The sequence below is a fragment of the Haliaeetus albicilla genome, chromosome 3 (genome assembly GCF_947461875.1).
Source record: "Haliaeetus albicilla chromosome 3, bHalAlb1.1, whole genome shotgun sequence".
NCBI lineage: Eukaryota > Metazoa > Chordata > Aves > Accipitriformes > Accipitridae > Haliaeetus > Haliaeetus albicilla.
In genome coordinates, this window is record NC_091485.1 from 10,001,398 (window position 1) to 10,022,877 (window position 21,480).

The 21,480-nt window shown below is 42.3% G+C and overlaps 2 protein-coding genes across 13 annotated transcripts in view; one reads left to right on the forward strand and one right to left on the reverse strand.

Moving 5' to 3' along the window:
• Nucleotides 1-96: 96 nt before the first annotated feature.
• MSANTD3 (Myb/SANT DNA binding domain containing 3) lies at nucleotides 97-17,530 on the reverse strand. Of its 6 annotated transcripts, none has more exons than XM_069778804.1 (4): nucleotides 17,445-17,520; nucleotides 16,579-16,754; nucleotides 11,069-11,514; nucleotides 97-9,737 (listed from the first exon to the last, which is right to left on the reverse strand). In XM_069778804.1, exons 3-4 carry the CDS (start codon nucleotides 11,481-11,483, stop codon nucleotides 9,328-9,330), a joined length of 825 nt encoding a protein of 274 aa, XP_069634905.1. In that variant the 5' UTR covers nucleotides 11,484-11,514; nucleotides 16,579-16,754; nucleotides 17,445-17,520; the 3' UTR covers nucleotides 97-9,327. The 6 variants fall into 6 exon arrangements, with proteins under 6 accessions (XP_069634905.1, XP_069634906.1, XP_009921517.1 ...); XM_069778805.1 differs by lacking the exon at nucleotides 17,445-17,520 and adding an exon at nucleotides 16,984-17,074; XM_009923215.2 differs by lacking the exon at nucleotides 17,445-17,520 and having other exon boundaries at nucleotides 11,069-11,117; nucleotides 11,211-11,514; nucleotides 16,579-16,939.
• The window catches only part of LOC104321908 (cylicin-1), a 28,156-nt gene continuing 23,735 nt past the window's right edge, over nucleotides 17,060-21,480 (forward strand). For 2 of the 7 annotated variants that reach the window (XM_069778796.1, XM_069778797.1), the window contains exon 1: nucleotides 17,735-18,569. In XM_069778796.1, coding sequence (XP_069634897.1) covers nucleotides 18,519-18,569 — 51 coding nt within the window. In that variant the 5' untranslated portion in view covers nucleotides 17,735-18,518. Of the gene's footprint in view, nucleotides 17,154-17,504; nucleotides 17,620-17,734; nucleotides 18,570-21,480 lie in introns of those variants that run through there. The other 5 variants (XM_069778803.1, XM_069778798.1, XM_069778801.1 and 2 more) reach the window with 5 other exon arrangements.

Genomic DNA, 21,480 nt, shown 5'->3' on the forward strand with positions numbered 1-21,480 from the left:
TTAGTCTAAAAGACAGAAATAGCACAGTTGTGTGTAAATTAAATGACATTATTTGAAAACAACTCTGAAAGAATGGAGACTAAAAATCTCGTCTAATTAACGTGTAACAATAGTTGATGATTTATTGACTTTTCTGTGAATATACAGTTTCTATTAACAATATTTAGATACATTTTCTCAGAAATTCTTAATTATTTATGTTTAGTAATTTATGATTAAACATTTTACAAGAAACAAGGCACTAAAATGTACAGTTACTCATCCTTATTACATACGCTGTGAGTTTCATACATACAGTAGATTCCCCTCACTGACAATTATTGAATCTCTTCCTCCAACGATACGTGTTGTTGCATTTCATACATCCCCAACCATTAGAAAGTATACATTTTAGGGCCCTACTTTTGTCTCCTTTTACTCACTGCTTCTGTAGGAAAAACAAAGAATTTGCTATGAAAATTAGCTAGACAATAAAGATAATGAAAACCCCATTCCTCACGTTTCTAAGGACTCGGACATACTGTGAGCTACTTAGAGTTTCAAACTATAATGTGGGCATTATTTATCAATTAAAAACAACAGTAACCAAAAAAGTTTGTTTGAAGGTGCAATTCCAGAAAGTACTTCCGTGCAGGGCAGAACCAGCTTTGGTATTTGAGGCACTAAAATACTAAACCAACACTTCACAACAGGTGAGATGACTGAGGCTGACACCATGCTAGGAAAATCAGATTAGCCTAGTGGCTACCATTTGGCTAAAAAGGAGATCTTAAATAATGTATAGTTTTTAGTGCAATTTAAAAAGCAAAACCCAGAAACTGTTGCTAATAAAAGGCAAAGACCACAAGAGATACCATCTAATACTCCATTAAAATATTTAGTATCAGGGGGAGTGTATACATTTTCAAGTATCTTATGACAAATAGCCCAGTACTTAAGTGCTAGTTCCATTTTAGATGTGCACTGACTATAAGCACGAACACAGCACAATGTAATTTTATATATTGTTAAAATAGAACAGAACCTAATGTCACATAATAAATACAATACAATGTAAGGAAAAAGTGGCTTCCTGATTATTTGACCACTTATACAAAAATGACAGAGGGGTGTCTAAATTCTAGTTTCTCCTTGAGATTCTCAAGCTCTTGTGCTGGCAATATTTTAGAGGTCCAATTTTCAGTGCTTCTGCATTTAGACTGTAGTGATCCTGAGCCCCCTGAACACACATGGAAAGATTACCACTTTCAAAGGTTTTCAGAGGATCCTCGCAGTCTCCTTGACCACAGGAATTCAGGCGCAATTCCAGTGCTGGTGGAATATACATGCAAAATAGGGAAAGATTCTGCAGGATAAGGAAAAGTAATGGTGGAGAGAAAACCTCATGGAACAACCCTGAATAGTAGCCTGGGTTATTGCCAAAGTACAGTGAAAGTTACTTTTTCCCATTGGAAAGATAAGACTTCTAAAAACCTGGCCAATAAAACTTCTCAAAACATGGCCAACATGATGTACCATCACAAGATGATAGTACTAGCAGAGATGGCAATAACACATTTGGAAAGAAATCTCTTAAAGTGTTTTCGCTTCTTAGGTATTGTAAAAATATCTCTGTTAAACTGCATGAATTTTTGGAAAAGAGAGGTTCTTACTCACTTAGCAATACGAGTCACTTAAAAATCACAGGAAGAAAAATTGTTAAAGAAAACCATAATGTGATTGTTTTTGATAAGCAAAAACTGTATTTTTTTTCCCTTGTAGTCTCATAGGTTGGAAATTCCAGAAGATGCCCAGGGGAAGTGGGGCTCCAGTGCTCCCTGGAAATTGGTGGGATCTGAAAGTGTAACCAACATGCTCTGTTGAAAATCCCATCCGTGGTTTCTAGACCCCATTTTGCCCAGAAGTCCTGACTTGCCATGACCCCTGCTGAAGACAGCGGGTCAGCACCTCTGGAAGACAGGCCCTGTAACTACGCTAGTGCTGCTTGATGCTAGTTGGTGGTGAAACAGCTTGTACATCTTGTGACTGGAAGTTCAGAAACACAACTGCAAAAAGAAAGGTATTATTAGGGCTATGCCTTCTAATTATCTGGGAAGTAGAACAGAACAGAGTATCTCTGTATTTGCAATTACCAATTACCAGAACTTTTTTTTTGGTACCAATCTAAAATGTCAGGACATCTCCATCTCAAGAAGCTGAAGATCAGAGCTCTCATTATTTAACCTTAGACTCCTCAGAAAAAAAAAAAGGTAGAAAGTATAAATAAACACAAAAGCCCACCTATAGCTGAAATTACAACATATTAGAAAAAGATTTGATACATTGTTCATTTGGTTGAATTTATGTATATATCTAACTGGGGGTGGATTAACAGTTCCCTTTATTTTTTTAAATAAGAATGTGAACTAATTTGATGGAAGTAGCAAAGATTTTACAAGGAAGAAAGGTGAGAGCACACCTGTGTGATAAATTAACCATACCAGTTAACCAAATTCTAACAGAAAATTGAATCTGTGTTAATTTATTGCTCTTGGTAGTTGAACACTGACAGGGCATAATTTTAACCTGTCCCATGATTTTGAAAGATTTTAATATATAACAATTTAAAAAATCAATTGCTTACCACCCAAGGCCATTTTTACAGGTCACCAAAGTAACCCACTGCTGTTACTATGTCCATAGTTGTGTTTTAAGTTGTGACAGGACGTGGGCTTGAGTTTGCTGCGCCGTGGGGCTTGAGCCACTTATGTCCATGCTGCATGTAAGAGAAGAGCTTAAGTTTAAGCCAGTCTTTTCTCACACCTGATTTTCCCAGCCTGGCTCCCTGACAGTGCACCCATGCTGGATTTACAGAAGCAGTGTTGGTAGCTGTGGCATTTGGACCAGAATGAGAGCAGAGATCTACACTTATCTATCAAGCCCACGGCAACATGTAGAGAAATGTATTGGCTTCAGCGGGACTGTGGAAGTATAAACTGGAAGCAAGCAATTAATTCATCACTCTACAAGAGGAGTAAAAGCAAGATTTACCCCAGAAGACAGTGTTGTAATTGGCTGAGACAAAGTGCCATTGCGATTGTTCATTGATTATACCTCTAAATTTGCCATCTTATCAGTGTGACAAGGCACCTCAGTGACACAGGTAGCAATGATGGTTGTTCTTGCTGGCCAAACCCCCTAATTTTGTATACAAATTGATCCACCACCACTGATTTGGTAATCGGAAAAGATGCAGGGAGTCAGTGCCAGACAACTTGAGAACGTGAGCCCCTTGCCATGGTCCAACTGGCACCACCACATGGCTATTGCATCCAAGTAGTATTGCATTCAAGAGGAACAGGACAAAATCAGCATGGGAAGTCTTCTTCAAATGCTATCAGCCACCAATGGAGTGCAACATGAAGCCCAGTCTAGCCTCAGAGCCCTCACGCAAGCCAGTAATTGAAAGCAAAACAAGTGCATTTTGGAAACTAACGTTGCTTTATTTGGCAAGGACTTCTCATTTTAGACCTCACTTTAGACAGAAAGTTGGAGGTAAGGCAATATTTGGATTGGACATTACTGTTCCTCAAGCAGAGGTTGAACCTCTCTGTTAGGTCAGCACTGATAACTCCCAGCCTGCCAAAATTTCTGCCCTGGTTTGAATACCAAATCCATCCAATCACCTCCCTAATTTGTACTTTTCAGAGTCTCAGCATGTGAGAGCATTTGCAAGATCTTTTTCAGATAAATGGAATTTACCATGTGTGTGTCAATTCAGACTTCATACAGTCCGCAGGCTCAGTATTCAAAAGTTATAAAGCCACATGGCTCATTGGGTTGATGGGTCTGTGGGAACACATAGGTGTCTGATAAAACAAACCAATTTTTAGCAAAGCTTTGGTGAGAGTAACAGGTCAAAATTTCAAAACTCCACAATTAAAAAGAAGCAGGAGGTTTTTCCCCCACATTATACTGTGATACAGAATGTGTGACAGGAATTTATATGGGCGGTTCAGCTGGTGCGTTTGTGGCTTAGTACATAATTTCAAGGTGTAATTCTAAGAAAAGGGAAGGGACACGTACATGACCAAATAATGGACAGAGCTTGAGCAGCTTATATGTCACCTCATCAGTGCCATATAAATAATAAATGACTACAAAATTGGTGTATAATGCCAGTTTCAGATTCAGGGCTGTCCAAGAACAGCCTTTTATATATGAGAAGAAATATCTGCAGACTTGTGGAATACAATCAATCTCAAGTTGTGCTGAATACAAACCTACTTCTACTCTCTTGCCAAACAAATTTGATTAATGAGGTGCTCTGCTCTAACGTTTGGTCAGAAACTGAAGCACACAACTGTTCTGCAGCTGGACTGAATAACAAAAGGAAAACAATCTCAATCAACATTTAACACCCCCCCCCCCAAATTAAATAAGGATGATCTAAAAATCTATCTTGCTTTATTTCTGTTACATTAGAGAGTTATCTCCTTAAATATATACATGTGGTGTAGCTTTTTATCTAGCCACCTTTTCATCAGGAAGGCAACAGATTGTTTCTAGGTATTTTGACTGCTTAATTCTCTTTTCTTTTTCCTTCTGTTTTTGTCCTGTGGCTGTTTTGACAGATTGGGAAATCTAGACTAGGATGAATTAGAAGACTTGGTGAAAATAATTCTTGATTCTTACTGTTAAAGAGACTGACCATCCAATGAGATGCATCCCCATGCCCTCATGAATATAACAGTTTTATAACCCACAGCCATGCAGTGGACAACCTTTTCCTTTTCCTTGCTGTATAGCCTATGCCAGTTGGCAGACTACGTGCTGGACAAATTTCACATGCCTTTCTGCAGTGCGTAGCATGCATGTCTGGATAATGCAGTCTCAGAAAATTGTCCAACTTCAGTTTAGTAAAGAGTGAGGTCTAATAACTCTGGTGGGATTCCTACTTGATGCATTTACTTTTCTTATTGTCAGACACTTGGAGCTGTGAATAGTATGATAGAGGTGTCTAGAGTCTCAAAGGAAAGAGTAATCAGGGAAGGTGAAGACCATGTGGAAGAATTGTTCGACATACATGACAGTATTACCTCTTGGGACAGCTAAGTGCTGTCTTCACTTCTGACTCACTCTGAAAACCATACCAGCCCTTTTTTTTTTTTTGCTTTTGCAAGTTTTTAATTTGTTGTGTTATTAACATGACTAATGATGTTGTGGGATGCCTAATCCCTTCACCACCAGAACAGTAAAATGTTCAGAGCCACAGCTAGTAATTTTCTATTTTATTGCTCTTGTTTTAGGCCCAGAAATCTGTCCACATTTCTATGTGCACCGTTTTTACATATAAGAGAATCAAGCTGTTTTATGTAATTCCATGAACAGCAACAAAAAAAAATTTAAAAATATTGAAAGGTCTCTAAGAAGCAAAGTCCCTTGTAAATTAGCAACACAGAAGTTAATCTGTGATACCAGAAACAGAGATTACTGCTTGCTTTCACTGTAAAAATATATTATCCTATTCTTATAGATGGTAACAAATTGTCTTCTTTCTTTTTATCAAATGTACAGAGCCATCCTCTGTAATGTTTTTAAACTATATTAACAGTCACTGCATATTATCCTATCACTTCGTTACTTGGTTTATTTTATTAGCCTAAATGTATTAATTTTAGTACACATTAGTACTTAATTTGCACAGAAAGGTTTTTGAATATCTAACTAGAGACAAAGTTCAGGAAAAGTGGTGATGTGTGAGTTTACAGTCAGCTGCTTTAAGAAGAAACAGAAAATAATGTGAAAAGACAGGCAATTATCTTATGAAAACAACTAAGATGCATCGGTCTTATAAAAACAGCTTTGAACAAGCTAGCTCAAAATATGAAATCACAGGGCTACTTGTGAGGGACTTTACTTGCCTGGAAAAAAATACAATTAAATGTTACTTTAAGATTTACATGTAATTCCCCTACCCCCAAAGTAACAATCTATAAACGTGTAGCAGTTTACCATTTCAATGTCATCATTCACCACACCCTGACTAGAAGGTCATAGTTTCTCTTAGTAAGAACATAGAGGCTGACAACAATGGCCGCTACATTTCTGGTATATATTTTTTCTTACAGAGTTAAGCTGGGATCATTTTGCCCAGTGTATCTTTTAAGTTCGTTCTTGCCAACAACTTGTATAACAAATCCAGAGAAGAACAACAGGCATGTTCTTCTTCTTAAAATACTGCTGTATTTTATCTATGGAAAAACCCTGGGAAAATGCCTATATAGCTTGGCCAAATGATTAACAGGAAAACACAATTATGTGAAAGTATTTGAATGATGTAAGCTAGAAAAAAGGGAGAGGAACAAATGGATGTATTGTCTGAGATGGCTATATACATATAAGAAAAGTCGAACAAAAAAGATAAACCCTAATACCAGAGGAAGTAATTGCAAAAAAAAAAAAAAAAAAAAGGTAAAATCCACATTTCTCAAGTCATTTAAACTCTACCACACCAATCACCTTATAAAGCCTTTAGATGAAGAAGCCAAAGCCTGGCTAGGAGACATTACTTCATCTTGTTGATCTTGTAGATTTTTCTGTGTCTATCACCCAATCTTACAGCAACCAACAGTCACCACACGTGGGAAAGCAAAAGCCCATGTCACCAGTAAGCCGTCTATTACCTGTACCACAAAAGCATCTTCTATCATGTGTTGTGTGACATTCCCATTCTTCCTCTACACATGTACTGATCATTCTTTCTTTCGTGTCTTCATCTTGGCTCTTTCTAATTTTTCTTTTAAATAAAAGCTTAATTAAAAGGGTCTATTGTTCAGCCTAAGAACTGTAACTTTTGGTCTCAGAATAAGAATATATACCAAAATGTAAGGCATTGCCCACCTAGTACAGTCTGAAAACATGAACATTTTAAATGATTTTTTAATACAAAAATAAAACAATCTTTCATGAGCAATGGTATAACTTTCAGGAGTCAAAACTACCCTTGTCTCACATTTCATGAGATTCTCCCTCAGCTATTTCATACCTTCTCACAGGGCTATCTAGATCTGGATTGTCTCTCTGTTCTTGCTCTCTTCACAGTGCTGAAATTGCTTCCATTCATCACCTTTTGATACCTTAACATACATGGTTTCGATTTCATAGTTTCAGATTACTTTCATTTAGAAGCAGTATGGAAGGAATCTCATTATTGGTTAAGACAAATGTCTTTACTATTCTTTTTTTCTGGATGGTGCCTGAACAATTTTCATAACCGCTCAAATAACTGACTCATCTTCCAGACCACAGAATGCAACCTCAGAACAGAAAGGTCCTCACTCCTGTTTACTTCTTTCTTTTGCCTCTACTGTTATTATACCTTCCAATAGTGTTTCCATTCAGCAGAAAAAAACTGTCCATAGTGATACTCTTCTTTGGAAGTCCTATGCTTCCTTCATACAGGCAATTTACAAGAAAACTGAGTTTGCTGTCAAAAAGATCTCTCTCCAGATTTCACGCATGGCCTATTTTTTTTTGATCTTGCAGCAGCTCTGCAAATTTTTTTTTCTCTGTCACATAAAATAAGTTGTAATAAATCGCTCCCATTGCGATTGCTGTTGTGACCATGGGGAGCAACACGTGTACCACAGCGTTAACCACAGTGAGTACTGTGGTTGATAATGGCAGTGCTTGCAAAGATGAATCACCAGCAGGAAAAGCAGTTCAAGAAAAAGAAACACCACCCCCCCCACCCCCACCCCCCGCCACCTCCTGCAAAACAAAACCAAAAGAAACTCACTCCACCAGAAAGAACATCCAGGGAAGAGATGGGAGTGTAACTGGGAATGTATGTTTCATAACATACTCTAATTTGAATATGTTGCTCACTGTATGGACTTGCCCTCATGAATCATGCTCTGAAAATACTTTATTGAATAATGGGATACTCAGGTTTTTCAATGAAAATTTATGTTCTTGTTAATTTTTCTCACTGCTTCATATGACGGTTGTACACCTTCCTGTAAAACACCTTTTCACGCATCAGAAGTTCTTACAAATCTTTGCAGAGTTTTGTATTTCATGTTTTCTTAACCCTTGCCCCACTAGAATAAATGATTGCCTGGGGAAGGATTATCTTTATTTGTGCTTTCCTACCATCTACTGTTCTGGACCCCCAAACTCCGTGGGGACCTTCATGTGAACACTTTCATACAAATCATGTCCATCACCCCTCACTGACAGCAAAGGCAAAAAACACACCACCGTAACACACAGGACAGAACAAAACAGAACAGTGGTCCAGGACAGGAATGATTCCCTTGAACTGCTTCCCACCCTACATGTAGGAAAAGAGGGCAAGTCTTAGTCTTTTCTTCTAGCTAGGGAGAGGTTGAAATACTCAAGCCAGCTGCTACTCCATCAAGTGCTGCATAGGGAGATAGAGGGAGACTTTGCCAATGGAGTGGCTGGCTCACTACATTTTAAGAGCTTTATGAATTGCTAAAAAGCTCTTCCCCTCAGAATGACTCCAGGTAAACTGCACACAGCGCTGGCAGCAGTGTGCCACCCTCCTATTTTGGTATTCTACTTGAATACAAGATGGGCCTGGAAAAGAAAGGACAAGCACAATGGCTTTTGAGGAAGAAGTCACCTTCTTTCCAACTTAAGGGTCAGGGCTCAAATAACTGGCAGGCCAGTCCGCAACCAATCCCTTAAGTAGCCAGCCTGCTGGAAAATATTACTGTTCTTCATAAGCAAAGGGCTTACTACAGTGGTCCTTTTGCTACTTCCTTCATTTTCACATCTTCTATGAAGAATAAGTTATGAACTATAATAACCAGAGACAAGGTGTTTTTTTTTTCCTAAGCCCCAGCATAACAATCCAACCAATATCTGTCAATCACCTTTTGTCTCAATAGCAGAGAGCAACTCTAACCCTTGCCTTCATTTGGGAAATGGTAGACAGGAGACAGAAATCAAAACAAATACTATAAACTGATATTTAAAGCTGTTAAATTTTCTTAAGAACACCCAATGTAAGAATAGCCAGAGTACCTTAAATTTCAAAAGGATGTTAGGGTATTCTGAGAGGGGAAAATATGTTCACATTTTAGAACACTGTGCATGTCTGAGAGTTAAATAAATCAGAACTACCTACAAATGAGCAATACAGTTTTCCCCTTGGTGGACTCTACCACTGTTTCCCTAAACATTAAGAGTCAAAGTGTGTTCACTATCAGCCAGGCACCTATCCTGTCACTGTACATTCACATTAAAAAACCCTCTTTCCAGTGCGCATTACTCTTAAATGTGCTCAATCACACTGACTCTCTGACCCTTTATGTTCTAAGGTGAATTAGGAAAGGGTCTGTTAAAGGATGATACAGGCCATTCTTTTGTGATGGTCTGCAGTTTTCTCTCCCAATACATTTTCTTTTTATTTAGGACTTCCATTTTTATCCTGTGTTCTTCTTCAGCCATCTCACACTCTCTTTCTATTTGCTGTATTTTTGCCACGTGAACTTCATTCATTTGGATTAACTGCAGTTGCAAAATTGACATTTGCTGATGATGTTCTTCCTCATGCATCTTTTTCAGAGCACTTTCCTGAGATGCTTTACTTCTGTAGTTCTTATCTGCTGCTATTCTGACATCAGAACATGAAGGCTCAGGTTGGGAGGTACCTTCACATACTGGGAAATGTACCAGCTCTTTCTCTTCATCACAGAGTTCTCTATTTGAGACAACAAATGACTCTGCAAAACATAAGAGGAAAAAGTGTTATAGTATTCTCTTGTTCTCCCTCAAGAAATACAAACTTGTGATAGTACAGTTATTGGTGTATGCATCTAAACCTCGTGCTTCTGTACCACAGTACAGGAGCCACTACGTAATGCAGTTCTGTTACAGACTACTAAGGGTGTAATGGTCTGAACTGAATCACTTTGGGCTCTGTTGATAGACTTCCATGGCTATAACAGGAGCTCAGAATACTAAAGTGAATGCAGACATTTATAAGTGCACACCTAAATTTAGGTGGCTGAGCCTGAAGCTGAACCTTAATGCAGCTGTTTAAGCCAAATCTGTATGTGACTTGCAATATTTTTATGAAAGGTCTAAGAGTCAGGTGAAGAGCTGTATCAACATGAATACCAGGAGACTGAAGGAATACTAGGAAGAATACTATTTATTCCTTCCTTATCGCTACTGTACATGTCATAAATGTAGTGGTGTATATTTTTAGGAAAAAATTATATTATTCTAACTTTGAGAAGGTTCTACCAATTCTTCTGCAAGAAAAGAAACTACTCATGGAGTAAAATAGTTACCACTACAAGTAAGGGTCTCAGAATACATTCCTCTACAAATCCTGATGACTACTTATGGGAAATACAATTATGAAAGAGACATTGTAAGAATGTTATCTAACAATGTAGTTACTGTTGTCTTTTGAGCAAGGACAGTCTTCTATGCGCAATCCTGACATAATAAACTTTGCAAGAAACCACTGTAGCCACCCTTCCTTCTGGTTTTGGATTATTCCTTCTGTGCATGCTTGCCAAACAAAGAAGAATGTAGTGCTGAACTTTTTCAGAAAGGCCATTCTCCAATGTGGACTGCAGTGTGAAATATGGCTCTACGTACTCTTTTTAGTCCTTGAAAACAAAGGAGGAAAGACCTACAGGGAACTCTTGCAGCAGACAATTGTGTATCAATTTGCCGCTAGTGGCTTTTTTTTTTTCTTTTTAATGCTCAGAGAACCTCTTCCCAGCAAAATGGTACTTTATAAAGGATCAAAATATCCTTGGGATTGTTCTCTGGAAAGCCAGCATGATAACTACTGTGATGCCTGCCACAGAGTAGAAGATATGTCAAGAACTGATGAAAAAAAAATTGAGTAAAACCTCAGTTTAACTCCTGGGGGTCTAGGGAAATACACAGAGTCTTACAATATCATAGCTCTACAATTACTTTTCTATAACCAGCAGTCACAGCTAAGTGCAGAGATTTAGACTGCTGAAAGAGAATCACTGGCAAAATCACATACAAAACAATACCACTTGCATCATTACAGTAACATTTATACCTTGACTAGAAGCATCAGGCTGATATTCAGAATCTTCTTCTGGTGGGCTCTGCAAAAAGTACATTTGCTCAGGCATTATGCTGGCAATCTTCTCTTTCCCTATGATGTGAGTATTTATAAGTGGACTAATACTTCTTTTTACCTTCTCCCGCCTTTCATGTGCCATTATCTTTTTTGTCCGTGCCTTGATATTTTCCCAGCATTTCTTTAACTGTTTGAAGTCTCGCAGCGATACACTGGGCTGTGAATTATATTCATGAGCTAGTGCTTGCCAGGTACGTTGTTTCAAAGCAATAGTTCTTGCATCACTTTTTTTACATTCAAGCACGTATTTGTATTTTTCAACTAATGCAAGCAGCACACTCTTCTCCACTTCTGAGAAGTATTTAGCAGGCTTTATTATTTCGTTTTGCATTTTCTACTTTTTCTCCAAGAAGCCAAAATTCCTATGAAAACAATGTTGAAAGCAAAAAAACAAACACAAATTAGAACTGGTTACAGTATCAGGAAACTGTGTCTTAGCACATAACTCCTAAGCATAGCTTCTGATCCTAACACACTTCATTTTCTAGAATAGTTTGTGAGTAGTTCTAGAGTAGATAATGAAACATTCAGGTAAGATATAGTATAATTATATGCTGTTTTCTATTGCCACTTCAGTGGCTACACAGTTACAGAAGTATACCATAATGAGGAGAAGCTTGTTTGTTACAATTTGCCTTGATTACAAAATACTCAGTATTCCATTTACTTAGTAACTGTTTTTAATAACTTGATTTTCTATTCATTGCACTTTCTTAGACCAGGAGGGTTCTCAAAGCCCTGAACTGTGGAACAAGTTCTGAAATCCAGCCCTTGATAGCTTTAGGTTTAAATCTAAAGCCACCTTCAGCAGGTTTAGGTTTCCTTTGGTACATCAAAGATCGTCTTCTGCCCTTGCTGACTGCATATAACTAATTTCTCCCCTCTACAATATTTGAATGTTGCATGAGAAATCATAGTAAGAAGTTCTCTTTTTAAAGACTCCTGCCTGTTTGGTTCTCGCCTGTGCTCAGCCCTCCTTGACTGACATCCAATAGGCGGCAGGATCCCGACCAGTATTACAGTACTGAGAAGAGGCAAGAGTTGCAAGAAGAGATGAATTAATTACAGAAACAAACTGCTCTGAAGGTGCGGGTCCTTCACCCTCTACTGCTGACTCTGCGTGTGTGGCACTCTTCCTTATGCGTGCACTGCTGGCCACTCTCAGGAAGGAAGAACCAGGGTAAAAAAAGTTTTGGCCTCACTCAATACAGCCACTGCTATATACTCACACCATGTTAATGACTGCCTCTCTTCTCAAGCCTAGACTTATACAGTCAATAGGAAAAGGGTAGCTGATACCAGGGAATTCTTAGCCATATAAAAATGAATAAAGCAGTGTTTCCTTGAATTATTAACACATGACTGCGCTGCAAAATCTTTATCTTTCCACACTTTTTTCCCTATTCCTTCCCACTACAACTGTGTAGCCCCAATTACTTTTACATTTTGGGAAGAAACTTCTGGATAATTAAGTAGAAAAAGGGGGAGGACTGTTGTCTTAGTTCACGTTTCTTCCGGTTTTAATCATAAAACTCAAAGATGGAACGTATATAATAAGATAATTGGTTCGTATTCCTAACAGTCTAGGACTCTCCCCAAATGAATTTTCTAGTATTTTGCCCATTGTTTCCACTACTTCCCTCGTAACATTGCTGGAAGATGCACTAGATATCACCATCGGATTTCTTCTTTTCAGTATTTTTTTCCATAACTTGGCTGCACTAGCACTCGCATCTTACCATCCTTGTAATTCCTTTCCTCCAAACATCTTAATACTTACAGATATTCTCACCTCTTTCAGTGAAGGTAACTACTTATATTTACAAAGAAAGCTAACAGACAAGCTAGTATCAACATGAGAAACCAATTCTGACATAAGAACAGGAACTTTCTCAAGTAGCCCATAAAATATGACAAAACCCAGCAAAACAAAGAAGAGGAGTCAAAGAATAGAGGAGGCAGTAAAACAAAGCCTAGAATGGCAAAACTGAAACAAAGTGAGTAGAAGTAAGTAATAGTCTGTGTTTAAGTATGTTAAGTCAGTACCAGTAGCTGAGTTGTACCCCTACTGAAAAAGAGGCAACAGACACTCCGTTTGTACTTTCTGTCCCTGGTCAACTGGGTAATCTTTGGGCATGTACTGAGTGGACAGCTGGCACCTATGTGGTTCCTGGCTAGTCACAGTTCTGCTGTCTCTTACCAAATGCTGGTGTCATGAGGACATGGGAGAGCTGGAGTTTTTGCAGCAGACAGGATTTAGGGGACAAAAGGAAAGATCCATAGGGAACCAGACTTTATTAGTTCTACTACTCGCAGAACAGCTTTTTTATTTTGCAAGAAAGAAAATGGTGGAAGAAGGAAGAGAGCTGGGTGGTTGAGCATAAAGACAACAGTTCCCTGATCCAGCATCTCCTCCATCACACTATATCAAGTTATTTATTACTCTCTGTGAAAACTTAGTCACCCCACGTGTTGGTGACAGGAAACTGTAAACACCTACGATCCCACAGAACAAACTAAGTGTATATAAACACACCTGAAAGTATCACATACCAATCATTATAATGTCTAGGTCTAACAGACAGAAGAGAACATCCGCTTCAGAAGTTCCTTAAATAAAAAATGAATTTAAAAAATAAGCAAAAAGTCAGGAAATGGACATCCTAACAAAGAGATACTGAAAACTTCGCTCCATGAAACAGCTCTCAAAACGTGTAAAATAAGAGAGACCTATAATAAAACAGACTCTATCTACTAATCAATTTTACTTACGTACTTACTGTACCATTCCAAACAAGAAGGCTGCTTTAGATAGCTGCTGAAATGAAATTCTTGGGGCTAAATATTGATGCTTCAATGTGTTGTAGCCTCAGTTTCACTGAAGAACAGCATGAAAAGCAGTCCCACCAGCAAGTCATAAGGTCCAATAGCTTATGCCCATGAAAAACCAGGATCAGAGGCTCCATGTGATCAGAAATGGCTGATTCTGCCTTCTGCTGATGCATGTAAACCTTATTTCTAGCTTTGAAAAGGTGCGAGAATCTCAGACCAAAAACTATGATATGTTTGTGTGTAGAAAATCCCTTTAATTAGGAAAACAATGGATTTTCAAGGACTTTGGAGACTAAGTTCAAAAAGTTAAACAATGATACTGGGACTTCTGGATTCCAGGTGCTAAATATTTAGCTACACAGACTGGCAGAGATCAACTGATATCAGTAAATATTTTAAACGTTTCCAAATGTGACTTCACATATATTAACAACCTATGTACTAGGATAAAAGTTCACTTTCATGGATGGAGCCACAGCAAACCCTTAAGTATCACTTTCATACCACGCTATCATTTATTGCTATTATTTTTACTGTGGTAGCATCAGAGATCCCCAGTTGTAAGCTCAAATACTGTACATTTAAGATCAGAAATGCAGGTCCTACTCTGAGAAGAATACAATATATTAGTCTTCCCTTCCCCCCTACACATTCCTAACTATTTTTTCCCACACGTACACACTGTACTGGACTTGTGTCCTTTCCATGAAAAAGCCAGGATTATGATCTAGGATGCATAAAACAACTCAAGAACTGGTGAAAGCAGTTTAATGCACTTACTACACAGAAGAAAAGAGTTCTTGAAGATTCTTTTCAAGCTCTTACATGCTTAGCCTGCTTGTTTCAATATATTAATGCCCATTTTCAATCAGGTGAACAGAAAGCACTCTATCAGAGAACTTAGAATACTGAGAAGTTGCAGCAAAACACCACCATATATTTATATTCACCTCTTTTTCTTTACGCATTTCAATCACCTTCTGGCAGCGCACTGGCTCCTCTGCGGAATATGAGAAAGGACTCTCACAAGCCCAAACAATTTCCATTTCAAGGCTAAAAGATCTTTTCAGGACACATGCCCAGGATATAATTCAGCATCTAGGAATCTGTGCTGAAATTGAAGTAGTTTACTGTTTGTAGCTCCTACCATAAACAGGATTGATTCAGGAATATGTAGGCACATGAGGACAGCTGCACCGTTAAGTTCTAAGAAACAAAGGATGGGAGGCTTCTCCCGCTCCTACAGGTGCCCAGGCTCTAAGACATGTGCAGTAAGGAAGTACTTTATCCTAAATATCTTCTCCTGGCACGGCTCAATTCACAACTTGCCTTAAAACAAATCAGTGTCCTAAGTACTTGTTCTCTCACACAAACCTTTATCACTTTAAAATAACAAAAATATCTCTCAATTCCTCATTTTTTATCTTGAAATGTTGTGTCCCATTCTTCTTTTAAAGACTATAAGGATGTGCTGTGTACTGCTGGAAGAATAGCTTGAAAAAAAACCTACACAAGTGAAGAAGTGCACATATGTTCATAAATATGTACATATGTATTGTTTTGCTTGCACACACCTAAACATACACCCAAATTCCAACCAGTTGCAAAGAAGCCCATTTAAAAAAAAAAAAAAAATCACTTCAGGTTGGCATGTGTGAGCATTTTCAGTCCCTGAAATGTTTTTTTAGGCATAAGAAAATGCAAAGAGAAAGTTATGGTGGAAAACTTAACCCAAATGTTAAGGTTACACTAAGCAAACCCAAAGAAAATAGTTTGCTAGCAAACTGTGGTCACTTATGGTGTGAAAATGGATTCATTTACCAATGCCAACAGGATTACTACCAGAAATAGTTAAGGATTGAAAAAAAAGACAATTTATTTATCTAACTTAAATTGCAGATGAAGCTTTAAGCATAGTCAGTAATTAACAGCACTGGAAATCAATCATAATTTTGTCCTTTCCATCCAGTGTTTGAGGGTAAAAGAAAGGCATGGAAACGCAATGACCCAAACTAGTCACAACAACAGGTTTATGTTTCATTTGAATGACAGAACCAGCAGCAAACAGTGTCCTTCTTCCTCAAATAGCTAGGTTTTCCTCACAGAGCTTCCTTCCATCAGAGCATTCCAGGCCTGACCCCGTCTACCTTGAGACTTGATATCACTAGGTAATTAGGTGCATGTTACAAATATGAATGAGATCTACAGGGAAATTGTGTTGCATATACTCAGATTAAAAAAAAAAACAAAATCTCTTTGGGTGTTCGCCCCTCCCCGTTTCAATACAAATTAATAGTTATTATGGATCATCCAGCAAATGAACAAAATAATCTATTAGTAAAAATTCACAGTACTTTGCCTAAATTTCTCCTGGCAAATTTTATATAGGTATACATGCGAATGGATCTTTTTAAAAATCTATAAAACATTACATTATATATGGACACGCACAGACACGTTCTAAGCGGGTCATCCCGCTACCTATGGAGGATAGCCAAAGCAGTTTGTGCGAAGAAAGGTAATGGACGTAGGCTGTTATCTGGAACGATTGTCTGCAATTCATCAAAAAAACCAGGCATAAAGAGGAATCCTACCAGACTCTCCCGCACCCGAACTTCTCCAACACTAACTCGAGCTCGTTTTTTTTATTTCCTCGCTAGCTCCTCTTCTGCTCGAACGAGAAAGGAGAGCAGGTCCCGGCTCGACAAAGAAGACCGCTCCACCCAGGGCGGGCATGCAGGCTGCGGCTGAGGCGCGGGTTCAGGGACATCTACCGCGGCGGGAGGAACGGCAAACGGTCACGCTGTCAACCCAGCGCCCGCCGAGACCGCGCTCTGCGCCGTCGGCGGGGGCAACCCCACCCTGCAGCCCCCCCCCCCCCCCCCCGGCTTTCTCCCTTCTCGTAACAAAGCGCTGCCGAAGAGCCGCCGCCGCCGGCTCGGCTCGGCTCCCCTCTCCGCCTCCCCCCCGCGCTGGGCGGCCCGGCCTGCCTCCCTCACCTCCTCGCCGGCAGGTCGCCGGCGCTCCTTCAGCTCCCCGCAAACCCCGCGCTGGATTTTCCCCTCTCCAGAGGAAAGAGAAAGGCGGAGAGGCACCGGCTTCTCCCACAGCACCGGAGGGCCGGGCGGCGGGGAGGAACCGTCCACGGGGGGGACCCCTGAGCCTTCAGGTGCGGGGGCAAGGGGGTCTCCGTCTGTCTGTCTGTCTGTGTCTGTGCGTGCGTGTTGCGGGGAGCGACGCGCAAACACCCACCGGCCGCCGGGAAGGGGGTGGGCAGCCCCGTCTGCACCTGACGCGGGCCCGCGGGCGGAGCTCCGGGGCCGCACGTCGCTATAGCGCGTCGTGTGTCCGTCCGTGTCCCCCCCACACACACCGCGCCGTCGGTACGGGCGGCGGGGGGTCCCCGCCACCTCCCGTCCAGTCCCGGTGCAGCGGCAGCAAACGCCAGCTCGGGCTTTACCTCCGACAGCGCCCGGCGGAGCGACGCGCCTGTGCGCCAGCGCCCCCAGCGGCGGCTGGGAGCGGCGGGTCGGGGCGGGGGGAGGGATTGCCGCGCCGCTCCGCGCCGCTCCGCGCCGTGTACCGATCCACCCCGCCGCGCCCCGTCTCCTCCCGCCCGGAGGTCCTCGCTTACGGTACCGTCTCCTGTGGGCCGGCCGGGTTCCCCCGCGTCCCTTCCGCGCCTAGCGTGACGCAGTTCCTGCCCGCCCGGGGCGCCCCGGGCCCCGGCGGCGGCGGCGGGTGGGAGCGGGAGGGCGGGCGGCGCGCGCCTTAGCTCTCCCCTCAGTCCCCTCCTCTCCGCGGTTGCCTGAGGGGGAGCGGGGAGTCCCGCGGCGGCAGAGAGTCGCCCCGCAAGTGGGTCGGTGGGAAGGAGCCGGTGCGGTCCCGGGGAGTGCCGGTTCCCTCGGGTGCTGCCCGCTCCCGGGCTGGGGTGAGTCGGGTGCCGCGGCGGCCCGGCGGTTTCCGCGGCTCCTTGCCGGGAGCAGGTGTCCGTCCCCTCCCCGGCTAGAGCTGGAAGTGTCGGCAAGGCCACGTCCCCGCGTCGGGCTGGGTCGGCCCCGGGGGCCGCCTCGCTTTCTCGGCGCCTCCGTTCGCGGTCCGGAGTGGGAGCGGGCTTTTCTTTCGCAAAACCCCCCGTCGTGTTCTTTGGGCTCTGCCTGCCTGGCTGCGTGTCATCTGTCCCCAGCCCATGCGCGCGTTTCAATCCCAGGAAAGAAGGGGGAAGCTTGAAATAGTTTAGTTTTGTTTCGGGGCGTGCGTAATCTTCTGGTGGCGTTGTGTTTCCTGAGGGAAACTCTTGGAGAATAATTGTCGCTTTCCGTGCTGTACTTGTGGTCTCGAGTTAAAGATGTGATCGTGAGCCGAGAGATTTAAAGGTTGAATGTAACCGAAGGTGGGGCGCAAATTAAAATTGGAACACGCGTGACCCTTAAATAGGTGGAACAAGAATACGAATGGTTTTGTGAAGCTGAAACAGTAGCTTGCAATCTTTTTGCAATTTGCCTAGAGTTTCCTTCTCATCTAAAGATCAAGTATGGACCCTGAAACTGAGATACAGAGGGAAGTAAACGCTTACTACTGCAATGTAAGTATTCCTTACTGAAAATTTTAACTAATACAAAATAATTTTGGTGGAACACAGTTGGACTAAAAACAAGTGTGAATATTTTTTTTTTCCTCTTGAGCAAAATTGATAAATAGCACTGAACTTACTTTGCTGTCTTTGTCATGTTTGCCTTGAATGTGTGTCAGGAACCAACTTATTAAAATGAATAACTTTAATAATATCATCATACAATGGTTTGTGTTGGAAGGGACCTTACAGATCATCTAGTTCCAACCCCCCTGCCATGGGCAGGGACACCTTCCACTAGACCAGGTTGCTCAAAGCCCCATCCAACCTGGCCTTGAACACTTCCAGGGATGGGGCATCCACAGCCTCTCTGGGCAACCTGTTCCAGTGCCTCATCATCCTCACAGTGAAGAGTTTGTTCCTTATATCTAATCTAAATCTACCCTCTTTCAGTTTAAAACACTTACCCCTCGTCCTGTCACTACACTCCCTGATAAAGAGTCCCTCCCCAGCTTTCCTGTAGGCCCCCTTTAGGTACTGGCAGGCTGCTAGAAGGTCTCCCCGGAGCCTTCTCTTCTCCAGGCTGAACAACCCCAACTCTCTCAGCCTGTCTTCATAGGAGAGGTGCTCCAGCCATCTGATCATCTCTGTGGCCCTCCTCTGGACTCAATCCAACAGGTCTGTGTCCTTCTTATGTTGGGGGCCCCAGAGCTGAACGCAGTACTCCAGGTGGGGTCTCACCAGAGCAGAGTGGAGGGGAAGAATCACCTCCCTCGACCTGCTGGTTACGCTTCTTTTGATGCAGCCCAGGATACGGTTGGCTTTCTGGGCTGCAAGCGCATGTTGCTGGGTCACGTTGAGCTTCTCATCAACCAACACCCCCAGGTCCTTCTCTGCAGGGCTGCTCTCAATCCACTCATCGCGCAGCCTGTATTTGTGCTTGGGATTGCCCCGACCCATATGCAGGACCTTGCACTTGGCCTTGTTGAACTTCATGAGGTTTGCACGGGCCCACCTCTCAAGCCTGTCAAGGTCCCTCTGGATGGCATCCCTTCCCTCCAGTGTGTTGACTGCACCACACAGCTTGGTGTCATCAACAAACTGGCTGAGGGTGCACTCAATCCCACTGTCCCATGTCACTGACAAAGATGTTAAAACAGCTCTGGTCCCAATACTGACCCCTGAGGAATGCCACTCGTCACTGCTCTCCACTTGGACATTGAGCTGTTGACCACAAGTCTTTGAGTGCGACAATCCAGCCAATTCCTTACCTACTGAGTGGTCCATCCGTCATATCCATGTCTCTCTCATTTAGAGACAAGGATGTCATGCAGGACAGTGTCAAATGCTTTGCAGAAATTCAGGTAGACGACATCAGTTGCTCTTCCCTTATCCACCAATGCTGTAACCCCATCGTAAAAGGTCACCAAATTTGTCAGGCATGATTTGCCCTTAGTGAAGCCAGGTTGACTGTCACCAGTCAACTCCTGCTGCTCGGACAATTTCTTTGTGTTCTTCCCAGGCTACCTGTCCTTGCTTCCACCCTGTGGTAGGCTTCCTTTCTGTGTTTGAGTTTGTCTGGGAGCTCCTTGTTCATCCATGCAGATCTCCTGGTGTTTTTGCCTGACTTCCTCTTTGCTGGGGTGCATCACTCCTGAACGTGGAGGAGGTGACCCTTGAATATTAACCAGCTTTCTCGGGCCCCTCTTCCCTCCAGGGCTGTATCCCATGGTACTCTACCAAGCAGATCCCTGAATAGGCCAAAGTCTGCTCTCCTGAAGTCCAGGGTAGCGAGCTTCCTGTATGCCCTCCTCCCTGCCCTAAGGAACTTGAACTCCACCATTTCATGGTCACTGCAGCCAAGGCTGCTCTTGAGCTTCACATTCCCCACCAGCCCCTCCTTGTTGGTGAGAACAAGGTCCAGCATAGCACCTCTCCTCGTTGGCTCCTCTATCACTCGGAGAAGAAATTTCTCATCAATGCATTCCAGGAACCTCCTGGATTGCTTATGCCCTGCCATGTTGTCCATCCAACAGATATTGGGGTGGTTGAAGTCCCCCATGAGGACCAGGGCTTGTGAATGTGAGGCTGCTCCTATCTGTCTATAGAGGGGTTCATCCACTTGGTCTTTCTGGTCGGGTGGCCTGTAGCAGACCCCCACTATAATGTCACCTGTCCCTGCCCTCCCTTTGATCCTGACCCATAGGCCCTTGGTCGGCTCCTCATCCATCCTCAGGTGGAGCTCCATGCACTGACATAGAAGGTGACACCCCCTCCTCGTCTCCCCTGCCCGTCCTTCCTAAAGAGCCTGTATCCTTCCATTCCAACACTCCAGTCATAGGAGCCATCCCACCATATCTGCCTGATGCCAATAAGATCATAGCCTTGCAGGCATGCGCGCGTCTCTGACTCCTGTTGTTTATTCCCCATGGTACATGGTTTTGCATAGAGGCATTTAAGCTGGGCCCCCGATGAAGCTGATTTACTGGCTGGAGTGGCTGGAATTCTTTGCGCTGCTCTTCTGGTGCTCTCCTGCTGACCTGTGATGCCTCTCCAGGCTCTGGGCATCTATTGCTCGCATCAGTCTGGTAGGAGTGGGATGGATTGAGGTTCCCCTCCCCCTGGGGGATGTTTCTAAGTAAAGGCATTCTTTTAAAGTGGAAGATTAAACTACAGTTCCTGTTCAGAAAAAAAAAAAATCCTAATGTATCTGGTTCTCAGGTTTATTGCTGTTGTTTTTAAGCATCTTGGGTTTTTTAGAGGAGAAGAAAATATTTGGACTGCCTTTGTTCATTCACATGACTTTAAACCTAATCTGCTCCTGTTCTTAACTGGCCTAGACATAAACCAGGAATGACTGGAAAACTTCATGTGAGTGTGAGTGAGGCAGGCCCCAAACTGATCAGAGGAGGTGTGTTAGTAT

Excerpts from the sequence above, each read along its gene's own strand:
- MSANTD3 (XM_069778807.1), bottom strand. The coding sequence starts at position 11,483 with ATGCAAAACGAAATAATAAAGCCTGCTAAATACTTCTCAGAAGTGGAG. Across the intron at positions 9,738-11,068 it reads GCCTGATGCTTCTAGTCAAG|AGTCATTTGTTGTCTCAAAT; the intron begins GTATAAATGTTA and ends TATGTTTTGCAG.